This window comes from Cyprinodon tularosa, unplaced genomic scaffold (genome assembly GCF_016077235.1).
Source record: "Cyprinodon tularosa strain WSP-4 unplaced genomic scaffold, ASM1607723v1 ctg303, whole genome shotgun sequence".
NCBI classification, from domain to species: Eukaryota; Metazoa; Chordata; class Actinopteri; order Cyprinodontiformes; family Cyprinodontidae; genus Cyprinodon; species Cyprinodon tularosa.
Window position 1 is genome coordinate 171,168 of NW_024039012.1, and position 16,778 is coordinate 187,945.

General features: G+C 38.5%; 1 protein-coding gene across 1 annotated transcript in view; it reads right to left on the reverse strand.

The window, feature by feature from the left end:
- Nucleotides 1-3,227: 3,227 nt before the first annotated feature.
- The window catches only part of lpgat1 (lysophosphatidylglycerol acyltransferase 1), a 57,604-nt gene continuing 44,053 nt past the window's right edge, over nt 3,228-16,778 (reverse strand). Inside the window, exons 6-8 of the mRNA XM_038291882.1 lie at nt 16,499-16,625; nt 3,784-3,890; nt 3,228-3,670 (exon numbers count right to left, since the gene is read on the reverse strand). Of these exons, the coding sequence (XP_038147810.1) occupies nt 3,519-3,670; nt 3,784-3,890; nt 16,499-16,625 (386 nt within the window). The 3' untranslated portion in view covers nt 3,228-3,518. The remainder of the gene's footprint in view (nt 3,671-3,783; nt 3,891-16,498; nt 16,626-16,778) is intronic.

The following is a 16,778-nucleotide window of genomic DNA, read 5'->3' on the forward strand; positions in this document are numbered from 1 at the left end:
GGTACAAAATGGAAAATCAGAGACGGTTCTAGCATATGCTTTAATCTCTATCCTGTTCATGTCCTAAAACCACATCTTGGCAAACATTTCCCTGCCTTCTTTGGAAACATGGCGAAAACATTAAAATTAAAGTCAAAAAAATAAAAGCAGAAAGATTATGCTTTATTTCAAGTCACTCTCACAATGAAGGGGAGGGGGGGTCTGAGAGGGGACAGTGGATGAAACACATTTACAGTCTGATTCAAAATGTTTTCACCTACCTAATCAGGTAGCCCTTTTTTCACACAGTTTTTACCAACAGTGGCACAACAGGAGGGCAGCAACTATGCACCTTTTTTTTTTTTTTGCATTAGTTTGACAAGAACTACTGCTCCTCAAAGAAAGTTACTAATACCAACCTTAAAAACCACGACAGGTGTACATTCGAGAGAGCTTCCCTCGTCTGCATGACGAGCCGCTCCTTTCCTATTCACCGACTTCCTTTCAACACCTCAGAACCATTTTCAGAAATAAAATTAAAAAACATAAAACCCATCGGTATTAAGAGGAAACGTGAGGAAAACAGCATTTTAAGATTGTATTCAACCGGCACGTCCGGTAAGGCTTGAGATCTCTTCTTCTAAATAATTATTAGTATTTTAACAGTTTGCAACTGGGGCCCCATGTGTCACAGCACACAGAGATTCAGCAGCTATACACATTTTCCAAAAATAAAAACAAACAAAAAATACAGGGTAATACTGTAAAGTTTAGGTAAAATCCTTCTTTTATACTTAAACATTCATATTTCAAAATAAGATTTTTTTTTACTTGTAATAAACCACCAATGAGAGACACTGCAGTCATTTCTAACATTTTCTCAACTTTGTTATGTACAAGATTGAAACATACCATGACATGAAGAAATAACCTAATGATCTAATTAAAAAAAAAAGAAAAAAAGAAAATGAAATGAACAATAATGACCACTGCAGGTGAAATGGTTTGAAAACTGTGACGTCACAGAGCAACACGACATGACTCTTATTTATAAAAATGGGGGTAAAGACGACCACACACACTCATTTAGGCAAGTTATGCTGTAAATTTACAGTTATGACACCTAGAACTCTGTAGGCCAAAATCTCTAATGTAGAATGCTAAACATTAGGGTAGCTTTCTATTAAAAAAAAAAAAAAAAAAAAAAAAAAAAAAAATCAAGGAACGATAAGTAGTTTATGGCTTTAAACATCTGATTTCTCCACTCAGCCTCGCTGAAATTACTGTCAGGGCAGAAGTTTAATCTCCTGCATCAACACATGAATGTAATTCAGTTTGGGAGATGAGGTGGAGGGATAACAGGAGGAACCCACGAGGGACGGCGCTGTCGAAGATTTTCCACCCTTTTCACAATTATCCATCATTTAATCAAAAAAAAAAAAAAATCACAATTAAAGGATTCAGATCATCAAACTGTTAATAGACCGATAACCTGAGTAGTTTTCAAATAACTACCTCGTTCATAATGATGAGAAAACAAGTTCTCCAAATAAAACCAGGCCCTGTGTGAAAAACCCTTTTGTGAGTAAATTCATTGGGTTTGACCACATTTAAGTTGTTCAAAGTCACTAAGAACATTTGAATTGAGAATCACCTAAATGAAAGCCGAAATAAAACAAAGTAGACGAATAAAAACAACAAATGGTGCTGAATCCTTTTTCATAAGAAGCCGGTCAATCAGAATTACGCCACAGCTGAGCGTCTTCTTCAGGAGATCACGAAGAAACAAATAACTTCCAGAGCGCAGCTCTTCTCTGCTATTCCACAATAAGCGAGTGAGCGACAGTGGACCAACGAGAACAGTACGGACTGTCGCACCTCGCTAACGGAAATAGCCGATAAGCTTACGATTATGACTTGGTGCAACTCACAGAACCAAAAATTCTGCTCTCTAGAAGCAGATCCTGAAGCAGAAGGTCCAATTCACTCCCTTTAACTTGAACCCAATTAATTAAAGGAGAGAAGTGATCCAAAGTTCCTCAGAAAACTTATTTAATGAGGTAAAAAATAAAAAAAATAAAAGAGGCCTTGTTAAAGTCTGGCCTAAATCTGATGGAGTGATATGACTTTAAATAAGTAGAAATTAGGCTAAAATAAAACAGTTCTGCAAATGAAAATTACTCCATGATTGTTAGGGCTGATGCTAGAATGCCTTTGATACCCAGTTATGGGTATAAAATGCAGAGGATAATTTATATCATCTTTGTTTTTTTTTCTACATAGGGCAGGTTGGTGGTGGCAGCTTTATTTGCCAGTATTTAAATTTAAAATAGCTTTTACTATTATTACTAGTCTTTGCCCAATAATAAAGTTGCATTTATGTTCTGAAGCGTTTAAGTGTAAATATCGAAAAAAAAAAGTCAAAAAGGGGTAAAATATTCCACACAGCATTGTTAGTTTTACACAAGCAGCCTGCTCGTCTTTTCCTGCTGCATTAAGTTTTTAAAAAACAATCTCTCATTAATTTAAATAAAACCTATTTATTTAAATAATTGTTAAGGAAAGTCCCGTCTTTTTTTCCCTCCAACAATGCATCGTAGCAATAATCCCTTTAGGTTTTGTTGCGGTATACCAAATAAAAAAAAACAAACCATAAATCCCAATTTTTCAGCAAGCTCTGCCACAACAGACACATCGACAGAAGGTCCTGATGATTAAAAACAAAACATATACAATGGCGGATGTTGTGAAGATATGCGGGTTAAAGGAAGAACGTAAAATAAACTTAAAGATTGACAGCTACCATTTTGAAGTCTTTCCTGGGGTGGGGAGCAGTTAGGGCAGTATGGATCCTTAGTGCAATGAAGGCCAGAGGAGCGGCCGGCTGCGTAGCCTCAACATCTAAGCAGCCACTCGCCCTGCAACGTGTAGCCAGCTGAATCATCGGCGGGCTTACGGAGAGGTCCGGGGAGGCTTCGGCGACTCTCACAGGGAAGGAAATCGAGGAAGGGGTTGGGGTTAGCTTCTATTCGAACGTATTTCTGTTCACAAACATGTCCAGATGTACTGCATACTCTGTAAAACTACTACGGCTGAAGCCTCGGAGACGGGGAGAGAGAGAGTCCGGTCCAGAGCATCTTCTGGAGGAGTCCTGAGCCTCGTTTCATCACCTTCCAATAAAAGTCATGTAAGTGTCTACATGTATGAGGACGTGTAAACATTAAAATGTGAATAGTGAGGGGATGGGGGGAGATTATTCTCGCTGCAGCGAGTGTGTGGCGTAGGGTCTGTGTGCGACACCTATGTGTGTGACTGTTTTTCCTCTTTTTTTTGTATTTTATGGACTGAAATCTGTGTTTATGATTTAGTTTTTTCCTTGCTTCCAAAGCGGTCTCTCCTATCCTGCAGATGTACATTCATCCATCGTAAGGGGGGTGGGGGTGCAGGGTTGAGTGTGACACTTGGTCACACACACAAACGGCGACTGATCCTGAGGCTTTTCCAGCGGTCCAATAAAGACACCCAGCTCGTCCGCGCACTCAAAATAAACAACAGTAGAGGTACTGAAAGACATTGTACCACATGTAGCCAGAAGCAAAAGCAAACGACTGGACCATGCACAGCCACACAGGGTCAAGGGTCATTTGCCGGGAGGCTGCCACCTTCTGGCCTTCTGGAGGAGGGAACGATCCTGTTGGAGGAGGAAGAAAAACATGATTTGGTTCTGATCAAAGTGACTGGAACGAGCTTTTCCTGCGGGATAATGACCCAGTTCTGATGAACAAACCAACGGGTCAGACATACCTGTGTCGTAAAAGTGGGCCAACAACTCTTCTTTCTCCACAAACCGCTGATACAGCCAATTAGTCAGGGCCTCGGCCTCCACAGGAACCTCTTTGATTGGATACATCCTGACGCACAGGAGGAAAACCATGAATAATGATTAAAAAAACAATAGAAAAAGTATTTATCTGTAGTTGAGGTCCAAGAACTACAGAAGACTACATGTAAAAAGATGAGAGCAGGATCCTTTTATTGTAGTCAGTAATAAAAACAGGCACCGAAAACAATCTGTCAATTATTTTTTTCAACTAACTGATTAATAATTGGATAGCAAAATGTTCTTTAAATAAGACGTTTTACGAAATTAACCAAGTGAAACTAAAACTTTTTTTGTATCATCTTAAATGGAAATTTTTTATATATTTTTGCCTAAGTGCTCTGTCAGCTAAAGGCATATTTTACAGTCTCTATATTCCAGTTAACGATTAATCGATTACTAAATTAGTTGACGTTTATTTCAATAATCGATTAATATGATTAATTGTTTCAGGCCTACTCACAGTATTTATCAATGCCTCAGACTAAAGTTAAAACATCTAGGCAGTTCAAACTAAGACCCAGCTGTGATCCCTAACAGAGCATTTCATCATTACAGCTGTCTGTGTTTGCTGATTTTCCTTTTCACGTTCTAGGGATTCATTAGCTGGCAGCCTCAGTGGAGAACCACAGAGAGACAGAAGTGCTGAGGGGAGCCTCCGGTGGCAGACAGACCCATGGAGCTCCACTAAATGACTCACAAGGGAGTAGGAGGATAGAGTCAGGGGAAAAAACTCATCTAAAGCTGCTAAAGCTCAGTCAGTTTAGCCATCAAGAAAGTGAGAAGTCAGTCGCAATTTGGGGAGAAGCAGCACTGCAAACAAAAAAAAAGCCTCCGAGATTCAGCTTGGGAAGCTCTCAACCAGTTTCCCTGAATACAGCTAAGAAACTGGGAAGAGGAACCAAGCTGGGACACAGAGACATCCAAAGGTTTTTACTTGCATTTAGATCCTTTGGTAAACATCTGGCCCATGGAACAACAGGCCTATTTAGACAGGTTCTAAATATCATGTTGATATATTTTTGATCAATGGATGAAACTTTTAAAAGCCGTTGTTTTTTTTAAACAAGTTTTCTGGAAACAACGCATACATATCGCAGGAGTCCTTATTGATTAAATGGAAATAATAGTTTAGTAAAATTCCAAAAGCAATTCAATACTTTAAACAAAACGCATAAAAATATTTGAAAAGTTGAAAAACAAATAAAAAAAAAAAAAGTAAAACCAGCTTTAGTGAGGTGCACTAAGACCTGAATGATAAATAATAATAACTATTGGTAGCTGGTGATTAACCAATTCAATAACTGATAGAAAGTAGCGTTTTATATTTTGGTCAAAAAAGTAATAGCTATAATTTCACATGTGTGATACAAATTTAATATATAGTGGAAATTAAATAGTGGAAACAAAAAACAAAAACATTAATGCAGTCATCATTGTCCCAAAAACCGGTTTTCGTTCCATCAGTTGTTTTCCTAAAACTACATTCCTGCAATCAATGTGACAAATGAGGATGAAAAAGGGTCAGCTCCACGTGCTGTCATGGAAGGGCTGATGAGATCTGGTCTCTGACCAGAAGGGGGCTCTAGTGAGCTGCGTTCACACACCAGGCAGCTCCTGGTCACCTCCAAACAGAGGTTACAATCTCCTCCTTCAGATAAGACTTCCTCTGCATTCAACATTTCCACCGTGAAGGTGAACAGATGCAGAGAGCACCGAGGTTTGGACCGATACCGCCATTAATTCATGTATGATTGCACGATTTAGAGCAGCTCGTTTGCCTGAATCAGTGTTTTAAACACGATAGACTGATTTATGATCTGTTAAAGCTAGAAGTGCAATAAAGATAATCTGCGTTAAACAATTACTATAACATGGGACAATGGGTAATGCACATTTAAAAGCATCAATGTTTAAATCCTTAATTAATGCAGTTTTTATTACTAAATAAAATGACTTGATCCATTTCTTCTTGTTTCAATTCCGGATTTTCCATCTGTTTTATTTTAACTAAAATAAGGTTTCTGATGAAGTTCGCTGTTCATTTTACGACGAGAAATGGAAACGCCAGCATTGAGCATGTCCTTTGCAAAAGTTAAATTCCAAAAAAACAAAAGGATATAAATCTGCAGCGATGCAATCTGCTCTGTTTTGCACAGGTTTTGCACAAAATAAAAGCAGACACACAAAGGCCCATACAGCGCAGCTCATGCAAGAAGTTTGTATCTATTTTTGCATCTTGTAAAGAGAAAGATATTTCTAAACAAAAGATAAACCGCTATGAATAATGTTAGGAAGGAATCCTGAGCTTCATCACTAAATGGGCGACAGTGGCGTTGGATGTAGTAGTTTGCCCTGAAATCAAAGGCTTGACGGTTCAAGCCCCGACTCCGACTTTCAGTGTCGTTGTGTCCTTGGGCAAGACACATCACCTGCATTGTCTACTGATGGTGGTTAGAGGGCCGGTGGCGCCAGTGTACGGCAGCCCTGCTTCTGTCAGTGAGCCCTAGGGCAGCTGTGGCTACATTGTAGCTTGCCACCATCAGTGTTTGAGTGTGTGGGTGAATGAATGTAGTGTAAAGCACTTTGGTCAAGTCTCCTGACTTGAATAAAGACGCTATATAAATTATAAATATTAAACTCACCTTTTTTCTTTTTGAAGCATTTCCTGGAGAATTAAAACCCACTATATAAATATTTCCTTCAATCAGAGAATTTCTTAATAATGAATCTACAAAATAAATTTGACGCACAAAGGTCAGTGTTTTTTCATGGACTTCATGAAACGTGTGCTTATTATGCAGCAGCTCAGTGTGTGAGAACCAATCGGTGGCAGGTCTGAACAAGGCCCAGGTATGGAGAGAAAATACCTGGAGTGAGTAAAACGAGTGTAAAACGCTTAAGGATATTTAAGAAACCCAGTGGAATTCTTTTCCTTTTCTTTTTTTATTTTTTTTTTTTGACACCACTCTGTGTTGTCGAACCTGATACTGTGATTAGAAGTAAAAGAAAGCTGTTTCTCAAAGCTCTTCTCCTGTGTCTGCAGATATCAGGTGTCTTTCAGGTCAATGATGTTCCAGAGGAACCACTCACCTAGATTGCCTGTCAAAATGCTTGGAAAACAGAACCAATGTGTTCACTTCTTACATTTTGATCAATGAACAGATGCATAACTCGACACTACCTCTTATAAAGCCCCAAAGGGTAAACATAGTTCTTTCACTACATCAATTTTGTAAATTAAGGAGTCGATATGATTAAGTATCAAATGCAAAACAGTAAACCTAGAAAGAGTCTCAACCTTCCAAGAGGCCTCCGAGGTAGGAAGTGTAAGCCGATAGCGGGGGGGGGGGGGGGGAGGACACAGAAGCTGGCTCAGGCCACTTAGCAGTGTTAGAGCATTTATGGGCTTAGGTGGCAGGTGGCCGCCGCCGCCGCCGTGCTTTTCCTGCAGCTGAAATATTCATGCAGAAATCAGATTCGTCTGGTGCTCTGAGCAGCTGCACAAGTTGCTTTAACAGCTGAGGTTTGAAGGAGGGTCCCCGCGCTTTGATGGAGAGAGAGCAGTAAATCTTTCCTTTTCACTGGTTCATCAGCTGGCTTTGTTTTATCAAGGGCGACCAGGGGGCCGCATCTGGAAAAACGGCAGCAGATGACCTTTTATGAGGAAAATTGGCCGACGCAGGGGAAGTTGAGGAGCTTCTTAACTTGCCTGGAAGACATCTGATCCCTAAATAAGCTTTTTTATTGGTTAAATACTCCTATAATTAAAAACCAAGTAGTTTACTCAAAAGCTATTACATGTCTTGCTAACATACCCATGCACCTTCACCTTTTCAACTTTGTTTATGTTACAACAAATGTTAATGCTAATGGGATTTTACATAGATCCAAGTGAATTGGAGCAGTTTTTAAAAGTGTGGCATGCATTTGTAGTTATGTTGTTTAACCTGATAACATTAAATTAAAACTATTTACATTTTTATGAATATGTATAATGGATTTGTGTAATACCTGAATTTTCTACGGTTTTAACCATGCGGCTTATATGAAGGTACAGCTTTTATGTGGATTTTCCTAACTGCTTTACTTAATGTAAAGTCAAAGATGGAAATCAAAGAAGAAGGGGCTAATTTTCAATTAGCACAAAAACATGCTAGCAGCAGGCACAACAGAACAAATGAGAACTAGAACAAATGTCCCAAATTCACAGATTTTAACATTTATTTGCCATATTAAAGCTGTTGAACCAGTGAACAGACTGGTCTCAACTCCTGTAAAGAGCTGACTAACCCTCATCTTTAAAAGCTCTTACTGCTGCGAGCCAACAAGCTAACAGGAGCTAATATTCTTCTTCGCCCCTACTCTAGGGGGATATGTAGAGCACCCCCTACAGGTCTGGTTAGGGAACAGCTCAGTTGATATTGGCGTCTTTTAGCCCAGTGCGGCTTTTATGTACGTTTTCAGTTTAAAAAAAAAACTTTATGGGTGCGGCTTAAAGTGAGGTGCGCTCTATAGTCTGGAAAAACGGTGTATACAATATATCATATTTTTAGGTGAAATAGTGAGGGTTTTGCTTCCAGTGGAGCGGAAACGGAGGCGTCAACATTGTGCCAAGTGTGGAAGATGCTGCCGTCTGTATTTACAGGGGATGGTAGTGATGATGGCGGCTTTGGTGCGTGTTGGCTTTTTGCCACAGCTGCGCTCTCAGCTCCACTCTAACCCACTTGGCACCGGCCTGCTTGGTAACCTGATGCCAATAGAGGAGAGCTGGAGTTTCTGCTGTCAGGAGACTTCAGCGTCACGCTTCTCCCACGCCTTGATCTATGCAAGAGATTAATTACATCCTTACATGCGACGTTTCAGCTGGTGTAATTACTGAAGGATCGATAACCGAAGAGAAAATTTTTACGTGGTCATACTTGGAAATAATATAGAAATAAAAAGGTGCTGGTTTCTCATTTCTGATGTTTCAGTGTACGGGTTGGAGAGTGGGCCCGACCAACAGGGCCATGCAGGGACCATTTAGCTTCTGTACAGCTCTTCAGCTTTTGTTTCCACTTTAAACTTGTTAAGGAAGTTAATAAAGCTTGACTTAGGCTTTAAAAGGCTTCTTATTACCCAAGCCTATATGGATTGATGCCAGCCATTGCTTTGGTGACTCTATTAAGAACCAAAGACTAACACAAGGGATCTGCTTCAAATAGTGAGGACTAGGGCGTTATGCATCATTCCAGGTCAACAAACTCTGCTGTGCTTCAAAAACACTGATTCAATTTCATTAATACAGGTGCTGGTCATAAAATTAGAATATCATGAAAAAGTAGATTGATTTCAGTAATTCCATTTAAAAAGTGAAACTTGTATATTATATTCATACATTACATACAAACTCATATATTTCAGATGTTTATTTTGTTTAATTTTGATGATTACAAATGACAACAAATGAAAATCTCAAATTCATCATATCAGAAAATTAGAATATTGTGAAAAGGTTCAAAATTGATGGCCCCTGGTGCCACACTCTAATCAGCTAATTAACTCAAACCACCTGCAAAAGCCTTTAAATGGTCTTTCAGTCTAGTTCTATAGGCTACACAATCATGGGGAAGACTGCTGACTTGACAGTTGTCCAAAAGACGACCATCGACACCTTGCACAAGGAGGGCAAGACACAAAAGGTCATCGCTAAAGAGGCTGGCTGTTCACAGAGCTCAGTGTCCAAGCACATTAATAGAGAGGCGAAGGGAAGGAAAAGATGTGGTCGAAAAAAGTGTACAAGCAAGAGAGATAACCGCACCCTGGAGAGGATTGTGAAACAAAACCCATTCAAAAATGTGGGGGAGATTCACAAAGAGTGGACTGCAGCTGGAGTGAGTGCTTCAAGAACCACCACACACAGACGTATGTAAGACATGGGTTTCTGCTGTCGCATTCCTTGTGTCAAGCCACTCTTGAACCACAGACAGCGTCAGAAGCGTCTTGCCTGGGCTAAAGAGAAACAGGACTGGACTGCTGGTGAGTGGTCCAAAGTCATGTTCTCTGATGAAAGTAAATTTTGCATTTCCTTTGGAAATCAAGGTCCCAGAGTCTGGAGGAAAAGAAGAGAGGCACTTCATCCACGTTGCTTGAAGTCCAGTGTAAAGTTTCCACAGTCAGTGATGGTTTGGGGTGCCATGTCATCTGCTGGTGTTGGTCCATTGTGTTTTCTGAGGTCCAGGGTCAACGCAGCCACATACCAGGAAGTTTTAGAGCACTTCATGCTTCCTGCAGCTGACCAACTTTTTGGAGATGCAGATTTCATTTTCCAACAGGACTTGGCACCTGCACACAGTGCCAAAGCTACCAGTACCTGGTTGAAGGACCATGGTATCCCTGTTCTTAATTGGCCAGCAAACTCTCCTGACCTTAACCCCATAGAAAATCTATGGGGTATTGTGAAGAAGAAGATGCAATACACCAGACCCAACAATTCAGAAGAGCTAAAAGCCACTATTAGAGCAACCTGGGCTATCATAACACCTGAGCAGTGCCACAGACTGATCGACTCCATGCCACGCCGCATTGCTGCAGTAATACAGGCCAAAGGAGGCCCAACTAAATACTGAGTGCTGTACATGCTCATACTTTTCATGTTCATACTTTTCAGTTGGCCAACATTTCTATAAATCCTTTGTTTTTATTGGTCTTCAGTAATATTCTAATTTTCTGATATGATGAATTTGAGATTTTCATTTGTTGTCATTTGTAATCATCAAAATTAAACAAAATAAACATCTGAAATATATGAGTTTGTATGTAATGTATGAATATAATATACAAGTTTCACTTTTTAAATGGAATTACTGAAATCAATCTACTTTTTCATGATATTCTAATTTTATGACCAGCACCTGTAGAGATCACTACAAACTTGATGTGGACTCTCAAGGGCCCTCGCTCCACCACGAGCCCTTATCAGCAATCAGACAGAGTCAGAGGAATGGCTGACCTCTGATCAGTAATTGCTCCGTTTGGACTTTACAGCGTTTCGCTTCTTTGCTCCAGGAAATGATGCGGTGCTGCGATGGAAAACTTTTATACCAAAGGAAGGAGTGTTTAAAAAAGAAAACACAGACAAACTGCTTGATGCATCCGCAGCATTATATTGCAGTTAATTAATGTATGCATTTTATTAATTATAATTAGTTATTTGCTGTATTAATATTGGATCATTTTAAATCATTTTTATTTATTCCTTTTATACGGAAGAAGATTAGGGCCACTGGGAAATTTTTTTACTGATTTTTAAATTTTATTTCAGTTTAGTATGGGAAATACTGAGTTTTGAATTCACGTCACGTTTCAGAATTCAGAATTCTGAAACGTGAATTCTGATAAGAGCTGCAAATGTATTTTGTCCCAACTTTTATCTGCTTGTCCACGTGGCTCGAGCCAACTTTCCCCCGTCACAGTGACCCTATACCTCTGTTATCAGCACAAGAGTCAGGTGGAAAGAGGGCAATAAATCGCCTGGTAACAGTGGATGGAGACGAGACACCAAGATCGGACTGGATAATGGCAGAGAAGTCAGTAAACCATCCAATGTAGGAGTGTTCAAGGTCGCTGACGTGGCATTTACAGACTCTTATATGCTGTAAAAATCTAAACTGGGCCACTTTATACTAATATCAGCAGCATTAAATATTCTGCACTTCTAAATCAAATATCCTTCATATGAAAATTAACCTAAGAGACCTTTTTTTTTTAAAACAAATTTATTCTGCAAAGACAGTCTCCTTTTTTTTCTTGTCACCCTCTAAAGTGATTTTGATTATTTTTTCCCCATCGTCTCCAAGTGTGGTATACATATCAAATCTCACTAAAGGATCATTTTGTTATCCAATAAAAAAAAAAAAAAGAAAACAAATGGATGTGGAGGGCCCTCTTTCAGCCAGCTGACTGGAAGTGCGTTGTGATATGTTAATCTACACCTCAAGCAGCCCCAGAAATTGAACTTGCATTTTAGGAAAGATATACTGGACATTTTCAGCAGAATGAGGCTAAAATTGAAGCTTTCTGGGGAAAAAAACCCAAAAAACACTTAAATGATGTAAAGCAAAGGGTGAATGTGGGAAAGGAAGATGGTGCCTTCCTCTATCCTCCAGTACTTTGGGTCTGGATATCTTACTCAGAATAGTTTATATCCTATGTTACATTTTTTTTAGTATAAATAAAATGTCTAGTGATTTCCATTTGGAAAATAAAGTTTGGTCATCAAAACATCTACAGCGAGATAATAACCTGAGATATCTGGACAATGCACCCTTAAACATGTTCACACATTACAGCAGCCGTCTTCTATGGAAATCTCAGTGATGAAACAATTACAGGGTTTATACAGGAATGAGTAACTCTAATTTTATGTTTTTTAATGCTCTTAGAAATAATTTTAATGCCATAAACAAGTACCCACGACTCTCATATATACACGGCAAAATCCTTCATCTTTACCGTCTACAGGCTGCAGCCATGTCCCAAATTCCTCGATTTCCAGCCACTTTTGTTGAAATTAGCATTTTCCCCATTCTCTAACTTTTCTGAACATTTTTGTGAACAAAGTTTTTTTTTTTTTTTGTTAAATAAAGAATTTTAAATGCCACAATAATCACATTTAATAAATTCTAAATGCCATAATAATCACATTTAATGAATTTTAATACCAATTCAGGCCTTAATTTAAAAAATAATAATTTAATTACTTAATGACTTTTAATGACCCGCAGAAACACAGAATTAGAAGTAGTAAACAACGACACAGTGGCTGCAGTCTTATTAGATGAGATATTAAGTGTGGTACTAATTTCCTTAAATTTTTCTCTCCATATTGAGTAAATTTACTCAGATTAAACATTTAATTTTATTTAAGTTTTCATTACCATTTTTTTTGTGGCAAGACTAAATTATCTAAGTTTTTTATTCTTTCCCTCTTAAAACAGAGTAATTAATCTAGAAACTGCGTAAATGAAAGAAACACTTTAACGTTGATGCTGCCTTTATTGAAGTATGAATCCTTGATTCTACTAATAAGTTTTTAATGCAGGAGGTGTTTTTTTTATTATTATTTATTCATCTTTTTAAATTCCCCCTTTGTTGAGATAAGCACCTTGAAAATCCTATCCTTAGGAACATCCTTGGATTACTAATTAGCGTAGAGAAATAACGAATGACTAATGTTTCATTTAGTCAACGATTTTATAATAGGTAGTTAGAGAGATAACGGGGAGCAAATCAGTATTCACTGCTGCAAACTAATCAGCCTTTAAAAACAAAACAGGTGTGCAGCTGAACAGCAGACCAGGCAGAGTCAGACTACATAAATCACATCACCCTTCAGATGTTTCCAAACAGCAGCTTTTAGAAAAGCACACCAAGCACCAAGAGACCAGGAAAAAAGAAGGAAAGAAAAGGAGGAGATGGTGCATTTAAGGAAAACTGATTCTTATGTATCCAACACCCACTTCTGCCCTCGTTCAGCCTCTGTACTCCCACCTAACTTTCCCATCTGCCATTCACAGAGAGCTTATGATGCTGCAATCTGGGAGGCTGAGATTATATGGCATGGGTGAGGAAAGGAGGGAGGGGAGGAGGAGGATTTGAAAAAGTGAAGAGCCCTTGATGTGGATTCAGCCAGAATATTACTCAATAGTCAGGAGCAGATGCAGCCTATAGAGCCCCCACAGATGATAACAGAGGATAGCCGCCCTGTAATAAGGCTGACACTGAAACAAGCAGGCTGATGATGTCGGATTTCAGACCCAGATGCATTAAAGTGCCTTGTCCTGTTTTCAGCTGTGCCTGAACTTGCTGACAGAAGAGCTGCTGTATGTACATCTACTAATAAGGACAACTCAATAACTGACAGCTCCTTTAGAAAAACAACATAAAAAGGTTCAGAAGCACCGTTAAGTTGGGAAAACACGCAACAAATATAAGTCAGAAATCTATGTTTCCACTAATAGGATGTCAGACAGTTCAGTTACTGGCATCCCCTGGTCATGATGAAAATACAGCCTCATATTGGAGAAATTAAAAACAGTGTCTACAATAAACAGTATAACATAATTAGAGCTGACATCTAGATACTCGACCAAGTATCTGGGTGATAAACTGGACTGGAGTAACAGTGATGCTCTTTGCCACAGGAGCCGGAGCAGATTCTACCTGTTGTGTCATTATCCGTCTTCTACTAGCTTATCTCCAGGTGAGAGGTAGCAACCCCTCAGAGACAAGATGGAAGACAGGAGATCGCTGGTAAAGGTAAAATAATTAGTGAACAAGCTCTTCCATCCAATGTTTGAAGCCGTTACAGAACCGGACAGCTCCTTCAGTGACAGACATACTAGGTGCACAAATACAGCTTTATCGCAGATCCTTCCTGCAACCACCAAATAAACTTTGAAATTAACAATCTTCACAAAACCATTAATAGGTTGTTTTTTTTGTTTGTTTTTATGTTGTAGGTTTTTTTTTCTTAAAATCTACAAATGTATCATTTGTAGATTTTTTTTACTCCTCTATTCAATTACAAGTGTTTAATAAGAGCATGATAGCTTTAATAACTGAACTGTCTTTTTATGATGTTTGTCCCACTGATACAGTTAGGTGCTCTTATTTCTATCCCCCCCCCCCACTTTGTACATCTGCATGCTTCAAAACTTTTCTAATGTATGGAGATAAATATGTCTCAATAGTATTCAATCAAATCAAATAAATCTAAAAAAATAAAAATAGTGATCATAATGTTTGTAATTCTAATGAATCTTTTTTTTTTAATGGAATAATCTTTTTTTTTTTTTTTTTTTTAATGTCTCAATTTTCTCATGAAGAGAAAATACGATTTGCACAACATATATGTTTTACATATAGTTCTTTAGAGACTTTTTTTTTTCAAAATATATTCTGTTAATTTTTTTTTTTTACTCCAATTCAAAAACTTTGACCAATATACATTTTTTTGCAATGAGAATTGTTTTTGTTTGATTGAATAATATTTGAACAACTTTATCTCCATACTAATGGTGCCTTTTTCCCACTGTGGGAAAATAAATAATATGGCTACGCTTATCTATAGTAATTTATTTTCTGGGGGAAATCCCTGTTACGGCTACTCGGTCATCAAAATAGTTTCCCAAAAAAAAAAAAAAATTGCCAGAGTAGTCTTAGGAGATTTTTCGACTCACAAAACAAAAAGCACTTTTGGAGAATTTTCTTGTCTCAAAAAGGGGTGTTTTCTTTACTTATTAAAAATAACAGAAATATTCTACATTCCCCTTTCAACTGCACCACATGTTGATGTGATTATGTGAGTTATTGAAGTTTTTGGGAGGCACACTAAAAAAAATGACAGAATATCCACAAATGCCTGCCTATTGGGGGTTTAACCAGGCAGCTAAGAAAATTATGATTACCAACATCTGAGAAGATAATGATAAACCACCGAAGGAAATTGTTCACAATTTCTTGATGGTTAAGGTGTGAAGAAGTTGCTGCTTATTAGATCAAAACAGCAGGTCTGTATGAGAGTACCCTATAATACAAGCCTGAATGAGAAATCGAACCTGGTAAAATTATCATGACAAAAATAGTATAAGAAAATAGTCATAAAAAATATCAGTGGATCTCTGCTGCTTTAAAGAGCTGATATGAAGCCAAAACTTGATCAAAGTCAGAACAATAAATACAAGAACCGCCACACTATTAAAAAATGTCCTTAACTGACACAGCAGAAGCTGTGCTGCAGGGTGGCACAGTGGTCTAAACGCCTCTGCTATCATCACCACGACAGAGCATCGCATTGCGATGGCCCCCCACTGTGCTTCCTTGATCAGCAGCCACATTAATCCTCTTCTTGACTCGGCACCTTTACCAGCATGGGTTTAACTTCCCAACAATCAGCACCGTCTACACAGCTGGAGCACAGGGGCTGCTGACTGAGCGAGGGGAGGCTGATCGCATCAATGGCTGATTAGAGCGTCCTGTGAAAATGGGAGGAGCAAAAGCTGCGGCTCTAATTACAGATATAATGAGTCTTGTGTGTTTACGACAACTGGACAAAGAAACCCTGCAGAGACAGATTCAATAAGTCCCATTTCTCCCTGCCTGGATGGACTGGTAAAAAAAACACAGATCTGGAAAGGTCATAATGACTTCTATCGGACGATCTTTGATCTGGCCCGCAAAGACAACACACACAAGTCGACATTCACCGTGAACCGTGAACACACAAAAAAATCTCATCAGGGCCAACCATCCCTGTTGTCCCAGGTGAATAACAGAGGAGAATCTGTGGGGCAAGGAGGGAAAACTGCCTCACTTTGCAGGGATATTGTTAGTGATTGCATGTGACCATGTTGCACCTTTTACACCACTGTAAACAAGACATTTTTTAAGCGATACAAAAGTAGTATCAATCAATTCAAGTCCTCACTTCATCATATATTGTGAGTTTTAACATGAAGGATATTTTGCATGTTTGCTACAAAACTTATTTGTTTATTCAAGTATGGATTTTGCCTTTTCCTCACAGAGTGACAAAGTGATAAATTAGCATTAGAAAAATATTAAATAAGAGAAGGGATGTCGTTTGATTCTTACCTGTAATGTACATGTGTGACTGTAGGAGGCCTATAACCAAAGATCCACGTCTGGATGTCCATTGGCTTTGCTTTGGGGTACGCTATGGTCACGTCTATAACCCACTGCAGGCCTTTACTTTTATTAACTGTCATGGAGAAAGAAAAAAAAAACACAATTTGTAAAAAAAAAAAAAAAAAAAACATAAAAAGGCATACTTTTAGTTCAATAGATTTAACAGCGTACTGAAGGTCAGGATAGGTTCATAAATTAATCTTAACAGACAGATCCAACAACCTAA